Below are 14,411 nucleotides of genomic sequence, written 5' to 3' on the forward strand. Positions count from 1 at the left end.
CTTCGGGCACTGCTCACTCATTGCACCCTTCTTTCTGTGCTCCAGAAATCAAAATCCACAGCCCTGACTATAAGCTAACCAGGAAAGCACAGTGCAGTCGATCCCAGCGTTGAGTCAACCATTGTACTAGTCTCAAATACTCAATAAACTGTGCCTTCTGACTGCATGTGACCCATGCACTTCTTGCATTTTGCCTTATCTTTTTGTTGTGCTTCATTTAATGCATAAACAAAACCTTTTTGCACTTTGCAGCTTGGAAATAGAGGTGCAAACTCAAGAAGCAGCAGCCAGTTTGATCTCAAAACACTTGTTTTCCCCTGTTCCTTCCTACAGCAATATAGGTAGTAATAAATCTTTCAGGAAAAAGAGGAGATTTCTTGGTATTACTCACGACTTAGCTGAAATAGCCTCTGAAGATTCTTAATCTGAGAATGTACAGGAAAAACTTTAGGATGTCCTAGCTACCCTGAGAGGTATCAAATTGCATTAAAGATTGAGTTGGATAGAGTAATTGCAAAGGAGTTTGTGAACATGATGCATCTACTTATTTTTTATTGTATTTTAGGGTCGACCAGGACCTATTGGGCTTCAAGGACCAATAGGTGCACCTGGATTCACTGGCCCAGAAGGTCTGCCAGGAGCAAAAGGTGAGAGAGGAGCAGTGGGCCCCCCTGGACCAGCTGGACAGAAGGGCGACAAGGTAGGCTCAATGGTGACTTTTCTTTTCTGTCCCTCCAATAGATCTGTGGCCTTGCCTATATTTTTGAATGAATAAAGATAATCTTGGACTATCTGCCCAGGGGTAAGAACACAACAGCATTTCATCAGTGTCTTTAGAGAATCCCCTACTTTTATTTTTGATTGAGAATACAGTTCCTAAAGCTGCTGAACATTGTAGCCATCCTGGTGCATGAACTATAGTCAAATGAGTATTGCTGTTGCAAGCAGTCTTTCAGTTCGCGTGCCATGGGATAAATGGGGTTTACTCACACTATAGAATCATAGAATCATTTAAGTTGGAGAAGACCTTTGAGATCATCAAGTCCAACCATTAACCTAACAGTGCCAAGTCCATCACTAAAACATGTCCTTAAGCACTGCATCTGTGTGGGAACACTCCCAGTTCCCTCAGCTGCAGCTCACAAGACTTCTGCTCTAGACCCTTCACCAGCTTCATTGCCTTCCTGCTCCAGCACTTCTGTGTCCCTGTTGAAGCGAGGAGCCCAAGACTGAACACGGTGTTGGAGGTGCAGTCTCACCAGTGCCAAGTGCAGGGGGACAAGCACTTTCCATGTCCTGCTGGCCACACTGTTCCTGACGCCAGCCAGGCTGCTGCTGGCCCCCGTGGCCACCTGGACACAGGGCTGGCTCCGGCCCAGCCAGCCCCCCCAGCCCCTTTCCCGCCGGGCACCTTCCCAGCCCCCTGCCCCAGCCTGCAGCGCTGCCTGGGGCTGTTGTGCCCCACGGGCAGGGCCCGGCACGGAGCCGGGTTGAACCTCACACAACCGGCCTGGGCCCCTCGCCCGGCCTGCCCAGACCCCCTGCAGGGCCTCCTGCCCCCCAGCAGGGCAGCACTGCCCCAGCCTGGTGTCCTCCGCAGACCGGCTGGGGGTGCGCTCAGTGCCCTCATCCAGGTCATCGATAATGATACTAGACAGAACTGGCCCCAGTACTGAGCCCTGGGGAGCACCATGGCTCTCTGTGTTCAGAGAGACCTGGAACTGGTTCCTGTGTAGAAGATCCTGAGTTGGTATCTAGAAAAGCAAAAGTAATGTGCACAATTAAGAAAAAGACAGATAGTTTGGGTACCAGGACATGCAGAGCAGAGTTTCTTCCGTGTTTTCCCAGCTACTGATAGGTGAGCTAGTTAAATGAAAACTAGCTCAATTGTACTTTCATATGCTGTAGTTACACCCTCTTCTCATAAGACAAAGAGCCAAGTAAACTGAACGTGATGGCAACGAAAGTCATTGCTTTGGTGTCGCATTCACCTAAAAGGCAATGGAAGATTCAAAACAAGGACTGAGTGCCAATATGAGTGATGGCATTTTCATAATTGTAGCAGATAACACTGAAACCTTAAACCCAGATTTTGGAAGGCACAGAAACCCAGGATAGGAACTGCCCTTTAATGATTGGAACCAATTTCCTTGCACTGCTGTTTCTATCCATTGAAATGGATACATATGCAATACCAACGTGCATTCTATCTCTTTATCCTTCATGGAAGCAATATACTTTACCTTTCCAAAGCAAGAGCAGTTTAATCTGGATATTCTGCTTACACAGTCTGTTTTGCTACTATCCAGAGCAGAGCAGCAGAACCAAGAGAGTGGTAATTACTTGCAACTTAGCCAGGGGTGGTCTGATGTTAATACCGTGGTCTGCACATCCCTGGGTGGTGCTATCCAAGTGTAGACAGAAAAACTCCTAAGTCCTGTTGAAACTCTTGGAAGGTCAAGTGTGATATGAGAATTAAGCATATACTGGATTGTTTATTTTCCTGGCATCTTGTTTTCCCCAGATGTGCAGTAGGAGACTATATTTTAACTTTAAATTGCCTGATTAAAACATTCCTGAAACACTCATTTGGCATCTAGTCAAGCTCAGATGCTCAAGTTCCTGTCTTCACTGACCCCTGCGGTCAGAGAGGATCTGCATTAAATAGTTTGCTCCTTTTGGTTTTGAAAGCTAAAGTCCATGACCAGAAGTGTCGGAGCAAAAAGCATCTCACAGGTAACTGAAATATACAGATTGATGAAGTGAAATATAACATATACTCTTTTTCTTCAGGGCCCAATGGGAGTTCCAGGATTTCAAGGCATCAATGGGATCCCGGTAAGTTTGCATATGTAAATATAGATCACCAGAATGTTAGTCACAATCAGAAGCACGTAAGCACAGTGAGACTGTCCTAGCACATGTATGGTGTATCTGACAAGTGCTCACTTCTCCCTGGAGAGAAATGGCCATGTTTGTTAGTCCACATGGTGATTCCGTGCTGTTTTGTAAGAGGTTTGGATCCTGTTATGGAAAGATAGGAGGTTGATAAATCTCAGGAAGGGAGCCTGAGTTACACAGGGATCCACTGCATCATTGGTAAGCTTTTCTTTCAGCACAGTGTTCTGTCAGCACCATGTCTGGAAAACACTGTATCATAAAATCATAGATTTGAGGACTTGAAAGGGACCTCAGACAGTCAAACGGGCATGGTCAGCTGTGCTTCAGGCCATTAGGTGTTTCCTAGCCAATTCTTAAAACCTGCTGATGATGGAGACTCTGACTTCTTTGTTAGAAAAGCTTTGCTAATGCCTAGCTTCAGTCTTTCTTTCTGCTTTCTCTTAAACCTCTTAGTTCACATCTTACTTGTCATGGACACAGAGAGCAGCTTGTTCCCTTGTACTTTGTAGTAACCTTCTTGCACGTGATAACTGTTATCAGGTCTCCCTTAATCTTCTTTTGCTATGATGTGAATGAAAACAGTGATTAGAGCAGAGGCCCTCCAGAGAATCCTTGCTTCTTTCTCCACTAGGTGCTAGTTCTGGTTTAGGTCTAAGCCTTTCAGAAACGTAAGACAGGAAAGAGAAATTGCTGCATTTTCCAGGTGCTAGGTGTAGGTGGCCATTTTCCCTGGCCATCAGGACTTTTTTTGTTTGTTAGTTTGTTTCATTCTTTGGATCTTTAACATTCTAGTGACAGTTGTTTCCTTTCAACAAATGATGTGCCTAGAGTGTTTTGACCAGCTTTCTTCTGCTTTGGTGTTCCCTGAAGATGTTGTACAATTTACCTCAGGGGAGTTTTAGCTGGGCCAGCTTTAGAAGTTGCTGCAGACTTCCTTGCTCACTCTAAACTATTCAGCTCATCCTGCTTTCTCCTTCTGGTATTAGAATTCTTTTTCTTTTCTTGATGACATTTTTCCATCTTCTGTATCCTTGTGTCTTCAGACTATACTCATGCTCTTTCTCATCTTCTCTATTTCCTCAGCTGGCCAAGAGCTTCAACAGTTGAGCCATGTTTTCTTACTTCCTATCAAAAACTGAATTGTTTTGATGTATTGGCTGAAAATGCACATTTGGCCCTGTAAATGAGCCTGCTTGATTCCAGTTCCTTCCTGGCCCTTGTCCTTCTCTCCCCCTCTGCTCATCCTTGCCTGTTTTCTCTCCTGCTCTACTCCCTTGCTGCTATTTTTTTCTTTTCCCACCAGCCAACTCTCTAGCTCTGAAGAGAACAAGCTGTTCCCATAATACTTAATTTAATTGAACACACTGTGGGAACATGCTGTTCTCGGGATATTTTTTCAGATGAGGCTCTGGAGAAAGGGGATTCCCAGCAGTGAGGGGAGGCAGAGATACAGCAACAGCCATTGCCAGGTAGTTGGCAGCAACAGGCATTCCAAGGAGTAGGGGAGGTAAATGAGAGGATTCAAAGCCTCCAGCATATGCAGACCTCTCTCTGCTTTACAGTGTTCTGCAGGTGGGCTCATGGGAAAGAGGCAGGTTTTGCTGGTCATAAACAGCAAAGTGCTCACTACTGTGAGTCTTCTGTGCGACCGTTGCAGGACAGAATAAGGGGGAAGGGCAACTAGTTTGTACTGTTTATGTTCTAGCCATTGTGATAAATACTTCTATTCTAGGGTGAAAATAGCATCCCTCACTGCTTGAAAAAATATGCTTTTGCCAGTTGCATTTCAGGATAAGGGAGTAGCTTAGGTTTGTTGTGAAATTTTTATGAACATAAGTACATTATATGGATGGATGAAATGCAGAGCAAAGGAGAGAGAGCACGTGTGTGCTGATGCGTGTGAAAGAGAAGTAAAAATGTATTGCTATCTCTGCACAAGAATTAACATGTAAATACGAAGAGGGATTCTTCATGCTAACATGGGCAGGTATTTTAGTCATGACCAAAGGACTGTAAGGCTGTGATTCAGAGGGGAATCCCACTATTGACCTTAAGGGAAGTGGTGTTCCACAGAGTTCCTTCCCTTGGCCAATGCTGGTGGCAAGTGAATCATGTTGTTGCAGCTGGCCTGCCTAATCCCTTTAACCTAGTAAATACAGCAGCTACATGTGTTTATTGCTAGCCTTTCACGTCACACTGTAGAAGAAACTCTCAAATCCTTAGCCCTGCTCGGGAAGTTTATTTTTTCCTGTAGGACAAGATTCAAGGACACCTGGCAAAGGCTGGAACTGGAGATGGGAGATGTATATAGCCTTTTGTGAACTATCCAAGGAAATACTTCTATGAAAAGTGAGCCCTTGTCTGTACCATGAAAGCTAGAGCTACACGGAGAGACAGAGTTCTCTATTTTGTGACCCTTCTAGACAAAACATAAGCACTTGGTGATGGCTGTAAAAAGACCGCTTTGCCATAGCAATCCATGAAACTGCGTAATCAATTAGTTTTGTGTTCATTTTTAATTGCATTTGTTTCCCTGTTTTTATGTATTTGTTGAGCTCTCCTGTTGGGATCACCTTTGTGCTGTTTGATTTAGAAAAGAGGCCCCCTGGGATCACAGTGTTAGTGTATGAGCAAGAGTCAGATAAAGCAAGTGCCTGGATCAACAGTTCAAGTTTCTTTATCTGTCTCAGAGGGAATGTCTCCTTTTGTGAGAGCAGAGAGCACAAGCAATCTCTCCAGCCTGTGTTTTAACTCAGGTCTGTGAACTACTCACCCTGCCATGTATAAGTAAAGCCTGTAAAAGCCTTCTGCCTTAGTCAACTGAGGTGCTCGTGCTGAATTGGCACATCCGCCAAACAGGAATGGGAGGAGGTGAGAGCAGTGAAACTATTAACCACCAGGTTTCAGGTCAAAACAGCTCTTTAAATCAGTATTTTAAATCCCTGGGGGAAAGGTTCATTTAAGCCAGAATGTTACAGCTCTCAAGGAAGTCAGTTGTGGGTGCTCAGTATCTCCTCAAGTAAGGTTCTTAAAACAAAACATTGCAAACTGTGATAGCAGGATAGCTAGAAAGTAGGAAATCCTGGGGATTTTTTTCCCTAAAGCAAAAGAGACAGCGGAGGGGGGTGTGTCTGTGTCATGCTTTGGCTCAGAAACACAGACATGGATGCCATGGGACTAAGTGACGGGAACACAGATTTATTTCATACACATAAGAAATCACTGTGGTCAGCAAACTTTATGTCCTCTCCTTGTGAGCCCTTCTCACATATTAAGAAGATACCAAAATCCTTTGGGCCACTTGCAGGCTGTGTTGGTCCAAGAGTTAGGAGATCTCACCCAAAGTGTTTCCCAAGACATGAGGCCACCAGTCAGCTGCCTGCCATGGGCTGGCTGTTGGCCAGCACTAAAGGCTTAGCACTTGGCTCCCTGTTGTCTGGCTCTGAGGGGCAGATGTTGGCCATTCAGCTTCACTAAATCTTGCAGCTGGTCACCTTATGTTGTAATCAGATACATGTGCACTTGTCCCACGTAGCTTCTGGTTTCGTTGGTGCTGTGAACAAAGTGAAAGACCTGGTAGACACTGGCCACTCTGGCCTCCCTCTGCTGTTACAGCCTGTCCTGTCAGAAACTTGCTGCTCTTGGCTGTGACGTTCCACATGGATGGAGGAGGTGGGCTGCCACTGGTTTGTTCCAGCTTCGGGAACCAAATGAAATAGTTTCTAAGAGACAAACCTAAGTGGCACTTAATTGGTGCTTCGGCCTTCTCCTGTCACTTTACTAGGGCCTGGCAAGTCCCTGCTTGAACACCCTGTGAGTGTTTTGACAAATCGTCAGGGCAACTGGTGCTATGTATGCAGTGATGCCTGATGCTAATGGTTTAAGATGACTTCATTCCATGTCCTGAGGCCTTGTTTAATCTCAAATTTATACTTGTCTGGGTGAGCTGCCGTGATCCTGTAGTGGAGACACACTTCACTTTGCACCTTACTGACTGACAGAGAGCAGATCTGGGCTTTCTCCCCTTCTCTCCATTTTGTTGGCACAAATTGCAAAGCAGTTGCCAAACGAGCTGGACCAAGGAACTCATCTGGCTGAAAATTAACCTAATTAAGAAACAGCACAGTTATTTCTCTGCTGTGTTGGTTTCCTGCTCCAACTCGCCTATTCTGCCTGTGTCTGTGCCAACACAGGGAAAAGGTAGGTGTGAGTAAGCAGGAGTGTGCAATGGCCCTCCTGGCAACAGCTGAGACCGGTGATCAGCTTGAGTATTTACGTAATTACGGCCTAAGTTGCTCTGCATCCTTGGGAAAGTCACTGCTACTGTGTGCTCCAGCTTCTTATCCGTAAAATGAAGATTATAGCATTCCCACATTTTTGCAAGGCATTTTAAGATCCTTAGATAAAAGGCTTTACGTTACTGCAAAGTTCTCATTGGGTTTGGTCAGAGCATATGCTCTTGGCTTGGACTGGGAAGACCTTTTGCATCACACATGTGTTTTGTTTTAAGTGTCAGGCATGAAGAATTGTTAATGTTCTGCTTTATCTCTGTTTTATCCATGTTTATTTTTTTTACTTTCCTAGTGTGAGTCATAACTGTTTTAATGCCATATCTTAAGGATGAATCTTTGGGATCAAACAAAAGTATTGTTGGGATGAGTCAAGATCAGGGTGTACAGAGGGGAGGGGGAGAACTGTCAGTTACTGATACTATCTCCATAAGTTTCATTTTTCTTCCTGCCACAAAACGCCACCTTTGAGTGCCACAGAACTCATTTCTATGAGAAGGGTAGAATAAGGAGCTGCTTGAAACCTGGGCAGTGTGGCTGACAGTTCTGCCTTTCAGTGTTTTGCCTACACATAGCCATATGACACTGAAGAATAAGTAACTATAGTCTCAAACTTTGATCTCCTTTGCACCGGTACCATGCTGAATAAACTCCAGTCAAATTAACAGAGCTATACTAGGGCTAAATATGTGTGAAATCAGAATTAGGTACACTTATATTCGACTCTGCTTGATTAATAATGGACCATTACAAATTCAGTCTTTTAAATGCTGTTAGTTTAATTGAGTCTTTCTCCCAGTTGCTTTGCCTAAGATTTTAAGTTTAATATAACAAGAAAAGCTGTTTTGCCTGAATGCCCTGATGTTGAAGCTGTAACATCTGTTGAACTATTAAAGCAAAGAATCCACGCTGGAGAGGAAGAGAAGTCACTGAAACTTTAAGCAGACTGGAGTTATAAATGCTGAGTATTGTCAAGTCTGCCTCTGCCCTTGTTTTTACATGAGCAACTCCCATCCTGGTGTCAGGTGCACCCTCGCGTGCTGTTCTACACTGTGTTACGTGCCATATGTTTCAGACTGTGGTGGGATGAGTATTGCCCTTTTGGGACCTACTCATGCACAAGTTATGTACTTCAGGAAATTATCCCTTGGAGAAAAAGGTAATTAAATGAATGCAGCCAATGTTCTAGGATTTAAGCTTTGGGGAGGATAAACAATGCTGGCCGAAGAAGGTAGTTCTGTTGCAGTCTGCCATACGCTGAACTTGAGTGGGAGTTGTGTGTTTTGTTTTGTGTTGCCATTTGGAAGATATCAATTTTCTGGGGACAGTATTACTAATGAGATAATGTATCCTGTCAGTCATTCTCTCTTTTTCCCGTTTACACAGGGTCACCCTGGGCAGTCTGGACCTAGAGGTCTGCCTGGCCTCGATGGCTGCAATGGTACCACTGGGAGTCCCGGCGTTTCTGGATCAGATGGGTTTCCTGGCCTGCCTGGGTTGCCTGTACGTCCCAACTTGAATGTGGTGTTCTGTAGTCACTAAGCTAGGATTTGCTTTTCCTGCCATTGTTGGAATAGTAACTCCCAAGTACTTGGGAAGAACCCTAATAACCATAAGCACTGTTAGAGCTCAGTATCATTTTCTTATTGAAATTCCACTCTGGGGATGATCCTGTGAATTCAGTATACTCCCACACCAAGTTATACCATGGTCAGTGGCAGTATTTAAGCTAACACGGAAGAAACCATGATGAAGTTTTAAGAAACACAGTGTCAAACATCTTCCACCTGGCATGTTTCAAGTTAGTGGATGCTGATTCAGGAAAGGATCTTACCACATGTTCAAGTCTATGCATCAAATATTGGATGCCTTCTTTCAGGTCTGAAGATAGTCAAAAGCTTCACTCTCACTGAGTGACAATAGGATTTACTTTTCCAGGGTACATGTTTTACTTTTGAAAACACTTTTCTATCAGATTGGAGTTTTATCTAGGCTGCATTAGACATCTTAAAGTTAAGTATCTTATCTATTCATCTCCCCTCTTACAGAGAATGGTACTTGTAAGAGCACTTCTCCCCATCTACCTCTCAGGGTGAAATGTCTTTGGAGATACCCATTTTTCTGCATTGACTGTAGAGGAAGGGGAGGTAGCTGGGTCATGTTTTAAGTGGAAAGGATTGAGTTTAAGAATGGATAGGATTAGTTTTAAGAACTCTACGCTTAGATGCTTTTGGGACTTATAGTCTTTTATAGGAGTGTGTGGTTATTTTTGAAGTGTAAGCAAAAAGTATTTGACTTGGTGTTAAATCATTTGACAAATTTTTGAATATTTGTTCACATTCAAAGCCTGATCTTACAAACATAGGTCATGTGACTAATTGTACATGTAATGGAATTCCTTTGCACGTATACATGAAGAAGAAGAAGAAAGCACAGCTGGTGGGTGTAAATGATGCCATTTATTTCAACATTTCTAAACTGTGCTAAGACATCTTTACAAGTTCTCCAGACCTGAAATTAATATGATGTTGAAAAATACTGAAACAGTAAGGTCAAATTGAAGTACTGTTTTCTAAAGTAACTGATTTACTTGTAACTGCGGCTCACATTTCTATTTTGTAATGCTTCTAGGATTACATTTTATCAAGAAAGCTGCTTGGATCAGCCAACTCCTCTCAAATTAATTTGGCAATTAAGTGAAATCATGTCAGATAAGTTGGATGAGATGATCAGATTAGAATGAATTGGGTAAATCTAGAATTATAAGGGCAGCTCTTTCAGATTCATGCAGTCTATCAGTTTTTTCTCTCAGTAATTCTAAACAAAATTTGGTGATTTAATGTGTTAACAAGAGATAGAATCACAGACTGGTTTGGGTTGGAAGGGACCTTAAAGACCATCTAGTTCCAACCCCCTGCCACAGGCAGGGACACCTTCCACCAGACCAGGTTGCCCAGAGCCCCGTCCAGCCTGGCCTTGGGCACTGCCAGGGATGGGGCACCCACAGCTGCTCTGGGCAGCCTGGGCCGGTGTCTCACCACCCTCACAGTGAAGGATTTCTTCCTTCTATCTCATCTAAATCTCCCCTCTTTCAGTTTAAAGCCGTTGCCCCTTGTCCTATCACTACATGCCCTTGTGAAAGCTCCCTCCAGCTTTCCTGCAGCCCCCGTCAGGCACTGGCAGGCTGTGCAGGGTCTCCCTGGAGCCTTCTCCTCTCCAGGCTGAACCACCCCAACTCTCCCAGCCTGTCTTCACAGCAGAGCTGCTCCAGCCTCTGAGCATCTTCATGGCCCCTCCGGCCTCCCTCAGACAGGTCCGTGTCCTTCCTGTGCTGGGCCCCAGAGCTGCACACAGCACTGCAGGGGGGGTCAGGAGAGCAGAGAGGCACAATCACCTGCCTCACCTGCTGGCCACGCTGCTTTTGGTGCAGCCCAGGATACCGACAGCTCATAGTCAGTTTTTCACCCACTAATACCCCCAAGTCCTTCTCCTCAGGACAGCTCTCAATCCACTCGATCCATTGCCCAGCCTGTACCTGTGCTTGGGACTGCCCCAACCCACGTGCAGGACCTTGCACTTGGCCTTGCTGAGCTTCATGAGGTTCGCACAGGCCCACTGCTCAGGCCTGTCACAGTCCCTCTGGGTGGCATTGATGTGTATATGACCAGGAGAGTTACACCATGTCAAACAGATTCAAATAGGATCTTAAAAGTTGTTGAAGGCCTAAGATAAAAGGGAAATCTAATATAAACAGGAAAATACCAGAGAAAATGTTTGCAGAACCTTGTTTTTCTAAAGCCACAGGAAGTCTTAAGTTCTTATAATACCACAGCTTCTTTGGCAAAGTTGCAGTGATACTTTTGCAGTTTAGTGGAGCCAGGTATTTGCCTTGTTCATTATGCTGAATGTACATTCTTTCAAAACTAAGTATTTTTTCCAGAAATTTATTTCTGACACTTTTTTTTTTTTTTTTTTTTAAATCAGGGTCGTCCTGGCCCAAAAGGCCTTAAAGGAGAACCTGTTTTTGCTCAAGGCAGCCTTAAAGGAATGAAGGTAAGACTTGTCATCCCATAGGCAAAAATGCAGTACAAGAAACACTTATGTCCTACAGACTGCAGCACTGATGCTGCAGGTTAGATTGCTCATGATGCTAGACGTGGGTATGCTGGATATCTATGAACGCAGAGCTGTGAAAAAGGCCTTATGAGAACTTCATTAATGACCACACAGAATACTCTCAGAACTTGGAATTGCTTGGTCTTTGCAGAGTTCTTGTTCATCCCATACTGGGATGCTGGGACATTGCTCATCCTGTTACTGTTCAGTGTAGTTGCTGGTCCATCACTTGTCTCTGGAGAGCCAGCACCATTCGTTTGTGGTGTTGAACCATGGATGTGAGGAATTTCTTGTAAGCTTGTCTTGACTTATGTGAGGTAGCATGTGTGTTTCTAGATGCAGATGTAGCAAAGGAAGGGCCCTTGACCTACGCCTTGAACTTTCATGTAACTGATGTATTTCCATGTGCCAAGTTTGTTGAGATAACGTCTCAGGAAACTTACATGTGCTTCTTAATATTTCTGCTGTGAGATCCCAGCTGCCTCCTAGCTTTTTTTGTACTGGGAGGTACCAGTAAGCAATCAGTCACATTCTCGGTTTAAATATATGAATATCATATCCCACTTACAGTATTGCATCCTTTGCTGCTGTGAAGTCAGGATTTTACTCTCTCTCTAATAAGAACCTCACCCTGAAATGTCTGTATCAAGTCTGTAATTTTCTTTCCTATACAGAAAATACAAACGACGGAAAGACAATTTCAGTTTATTGTTCAGAACAGCGAATGCGTTCTTGAATATGCTTATATAAAAGATTTGGTTCTTTGTTGCCATGAAACAAACACTCACCGCCTTACCATGGTTTTGATTTTTGCCAGGAGTACTAGGTTTGGAATAAATTTACAAAGGATTCAGTACCTCTTGTGGTACTGAATTCAGCAATGTTTAGCAGCCTTATGCTTCATTAAATACTGAAAATATTTTATTCTGTCATGTAAGCTGCCTCACACTGACTTTATTGGTTGAAATGAAGAACTTTTCTAAAATTCTACCCACATCATAAACACTCATAAAGTGGTAAAAGTTCAATAGATCTTTATTTCTTCAGTATTTATGGGAAGTACAGATAATTTGATATACTAATGATATACTTTTATGTATTTTTATAGTGGTTTTGTACTGGAAGTTTTTATAGTGTACTTTCCAGTTTTTTACAATTAATACAATTTTTTTTTCATGCCACTTTAGTTTCTCTCATTACCCATAAATAAACTGGTTGTAATTTCCCTGGAGTTTTGGAATCTTTCCATTACCCAATTGAAATATGGAAGCACAGGTGTCAAAATATTTTCCCATTTACGCTTGAGTTAATATTAACTAACAGCAAATATTGCTATTTTTACAAAACTTAATGTTCCTTATAGTTTGTTGCAATAAAATAGTGTAATTTTTACTTATGCATTTATAATTTTTAGGGAGAAAATGGTCTTCCTGGATTGGATGGAATTTCTGTAAGTCATTTAATTTGGAGAATTATGATTTTAAAGAATATTAACTAGTTACTTTTTCTTGTATTGGTTCTCAAGGATACTTTTCAAATTAGTGGGCCATGTATTTATATGTGTGACCCCAGTAGCATGAGCAATTCCAGCTTTGTAATGGTAGGAGTGGGTCCACTTATTGGCAGGGGAAGTCAGATTTTTTGCTGTTATCTGCTCCATTTTTCATTTTTCAAATCAAACTGTCTTCTACCTTTGAACTCTGTAACTTTAATTTTCAAGATGCATTTGATAATATGAAATGGATTGTTACAGTATTTAAATCAACTTACTTAATCAGGGGATATTACTTAATGTTTCCTGAGACTCACTTTGTCTTTGGTTGGGGTTTGATGGGGTAAGTGCTACACATTCTGTATTTTTCCTGTGTTGTTCTTGTAGGGCCCAAAAGGTTTTCCAGGTCCTATAGGTTCTGCAGGCCCTATAGGATTACCAGGTTTTCAGGTAAGAGACCTCAACTGTTGCACTTGTTGACAGAAAGGTTCAAATGTTGGCAGTTTTCCCTCCTTGTTTGTATTTGCATCATGACAATGAGCAAAAGCGTGTGTGCATCTAAAAGGAGTAGCACAGCTGACTTCAGGCGTAGGGTACTTGAACTTTGGTAGTTTAATCTAATCTCAAAAGGGAAGGCTCCTCTCTGGAGCAGTGTGCGGAGCAGCAGTCATCAACGAGGGTTCCAGCAAAGCCCTAAAGTGCTGTCTACAGACCCTACATCATACTATTCTGAGCACTTCCTCAGAGGGAATACGCTGTTATAGATGTGAAGACTTGAAGATCATGTGTATCAGTTAATTTTGCTTTGGAGGCAAGAGATGAAAATTCAGGTACCGCTGCAGATCCCAGCATTGCTCCAATTGTGTGTATCCTAATTAAGTCAAAAGAAATAAAATCTTGCTTTTGTTCACTTTTAGGGTCCAATGGGTCCCCCTGGGCCACCAGGTCCAAAAGTAAGTACCTACCTCTCCTGTCTTCCTTCTACACCTGCTTGTTGGCTTTTTTAACAGTGCTGTGGGCCTAGATGATAGTGATGCTGCTGTTGTGGTTGGTTTATTATTCATTCATCATTGTTTTGTTTTTTTCTCTCCTAGGGTAACATGGGACTAGGCTTTCAAGGAGAGAAGGGAGAAAAGGTAAGTGAAACTTATTCTGTTATGGAAAGAGCATGAGATAATACTCTAGTGTTCCATCATAGCTTGATCCTCTAGAAAGTTACTAGATTCTAGCATTTTCTTCTTTTCCTTTTTCTTTTCTTCTCTTGGACTGATTGACAGTCCAAATACTGAAGAGTCTTGCTGGTTTCTTATCTGCTGGTACACAAGAAAAGGATGGGAGCTTTCTCCAGATGAGGAAAAGAGAAAATCTCAATTCAGCACAGCATTTTCATGGCTATTGAGACATGAGGTTATTAGATATCTTTAAATCTCTGTCTTTCAGTTTCTTTGGACCCTCAGCTCATGTATTGAATTGTTCTGCCGACTTCATTCTTTTTTGGCTTTCATAATATTCTTTGGGACAACTGATGTGTAATTTATAGTCTCACTATCCTAAATGGGTGTCCTGCAGTCTTTGTGAGAATTTACATTGGCATAATGGAGCTTCTTCTCAAA

General features: G+C 42.9%; 1 protein-coding gene across 1 annotated transcript in view; it reads left to right on the forward strand.

Moving 5' to 3' along the window:
• The first annotated feature begins 603 nt into the window (after positions 1-603).
• The window catches only part of LOC121097322 (collagen alpha-6(IV) chain-like), a 52,589-nt gene continuing 38,781 nt past the window's right edge, over positions 604-14,411 (forward strand). Inside the window, exons 1-8 of the mRNA XM_040614191.1 lie at positions 604-700; positions 2,794-2,838; positions 8,577-8,693; positions 11,175-11,243; positions 12,721-12,756; positions 13,186-13,248; positions 13,716-13,751; positions 13,893-13,934. Coding sequence (XP_040470125.1) covers positions 2,800-2,838; positions 8,577-8,693; positions 11,175-11,243; positions 12,721-12,756; positions 13,186-13,248; positions 13,716-13,751; positions 13,893-13,934 — 402 coding nt within the window. The 5' untranslated portion in view covers positions 604-700; positions 2,794-2,799. The remainder of the gene's footprint in view (positions 701-2,793; positions 2,839-8,576; positions 8,694-11,174; positions 11,244-12,720; positions 12,757-13,185; positions 13,249-13,715; positions 13,752-13,892; positions 13,935-14,411) is intronic.

Source organism: Falco naumanni, chromosome 14 (genome assembly GCF_017639655.2).
Source record: "Falco naumanni isolate bFalNau1 chromosome 14, bFalNau1.pat, whole genome shotgun sequence".
NCBI classification, from domain to species: domain Eukaryota; kingdom Metazoa; phylum Chordata; class Aves; order Falconiformes; family Falconidae; genus Falco; species Falco naumanni.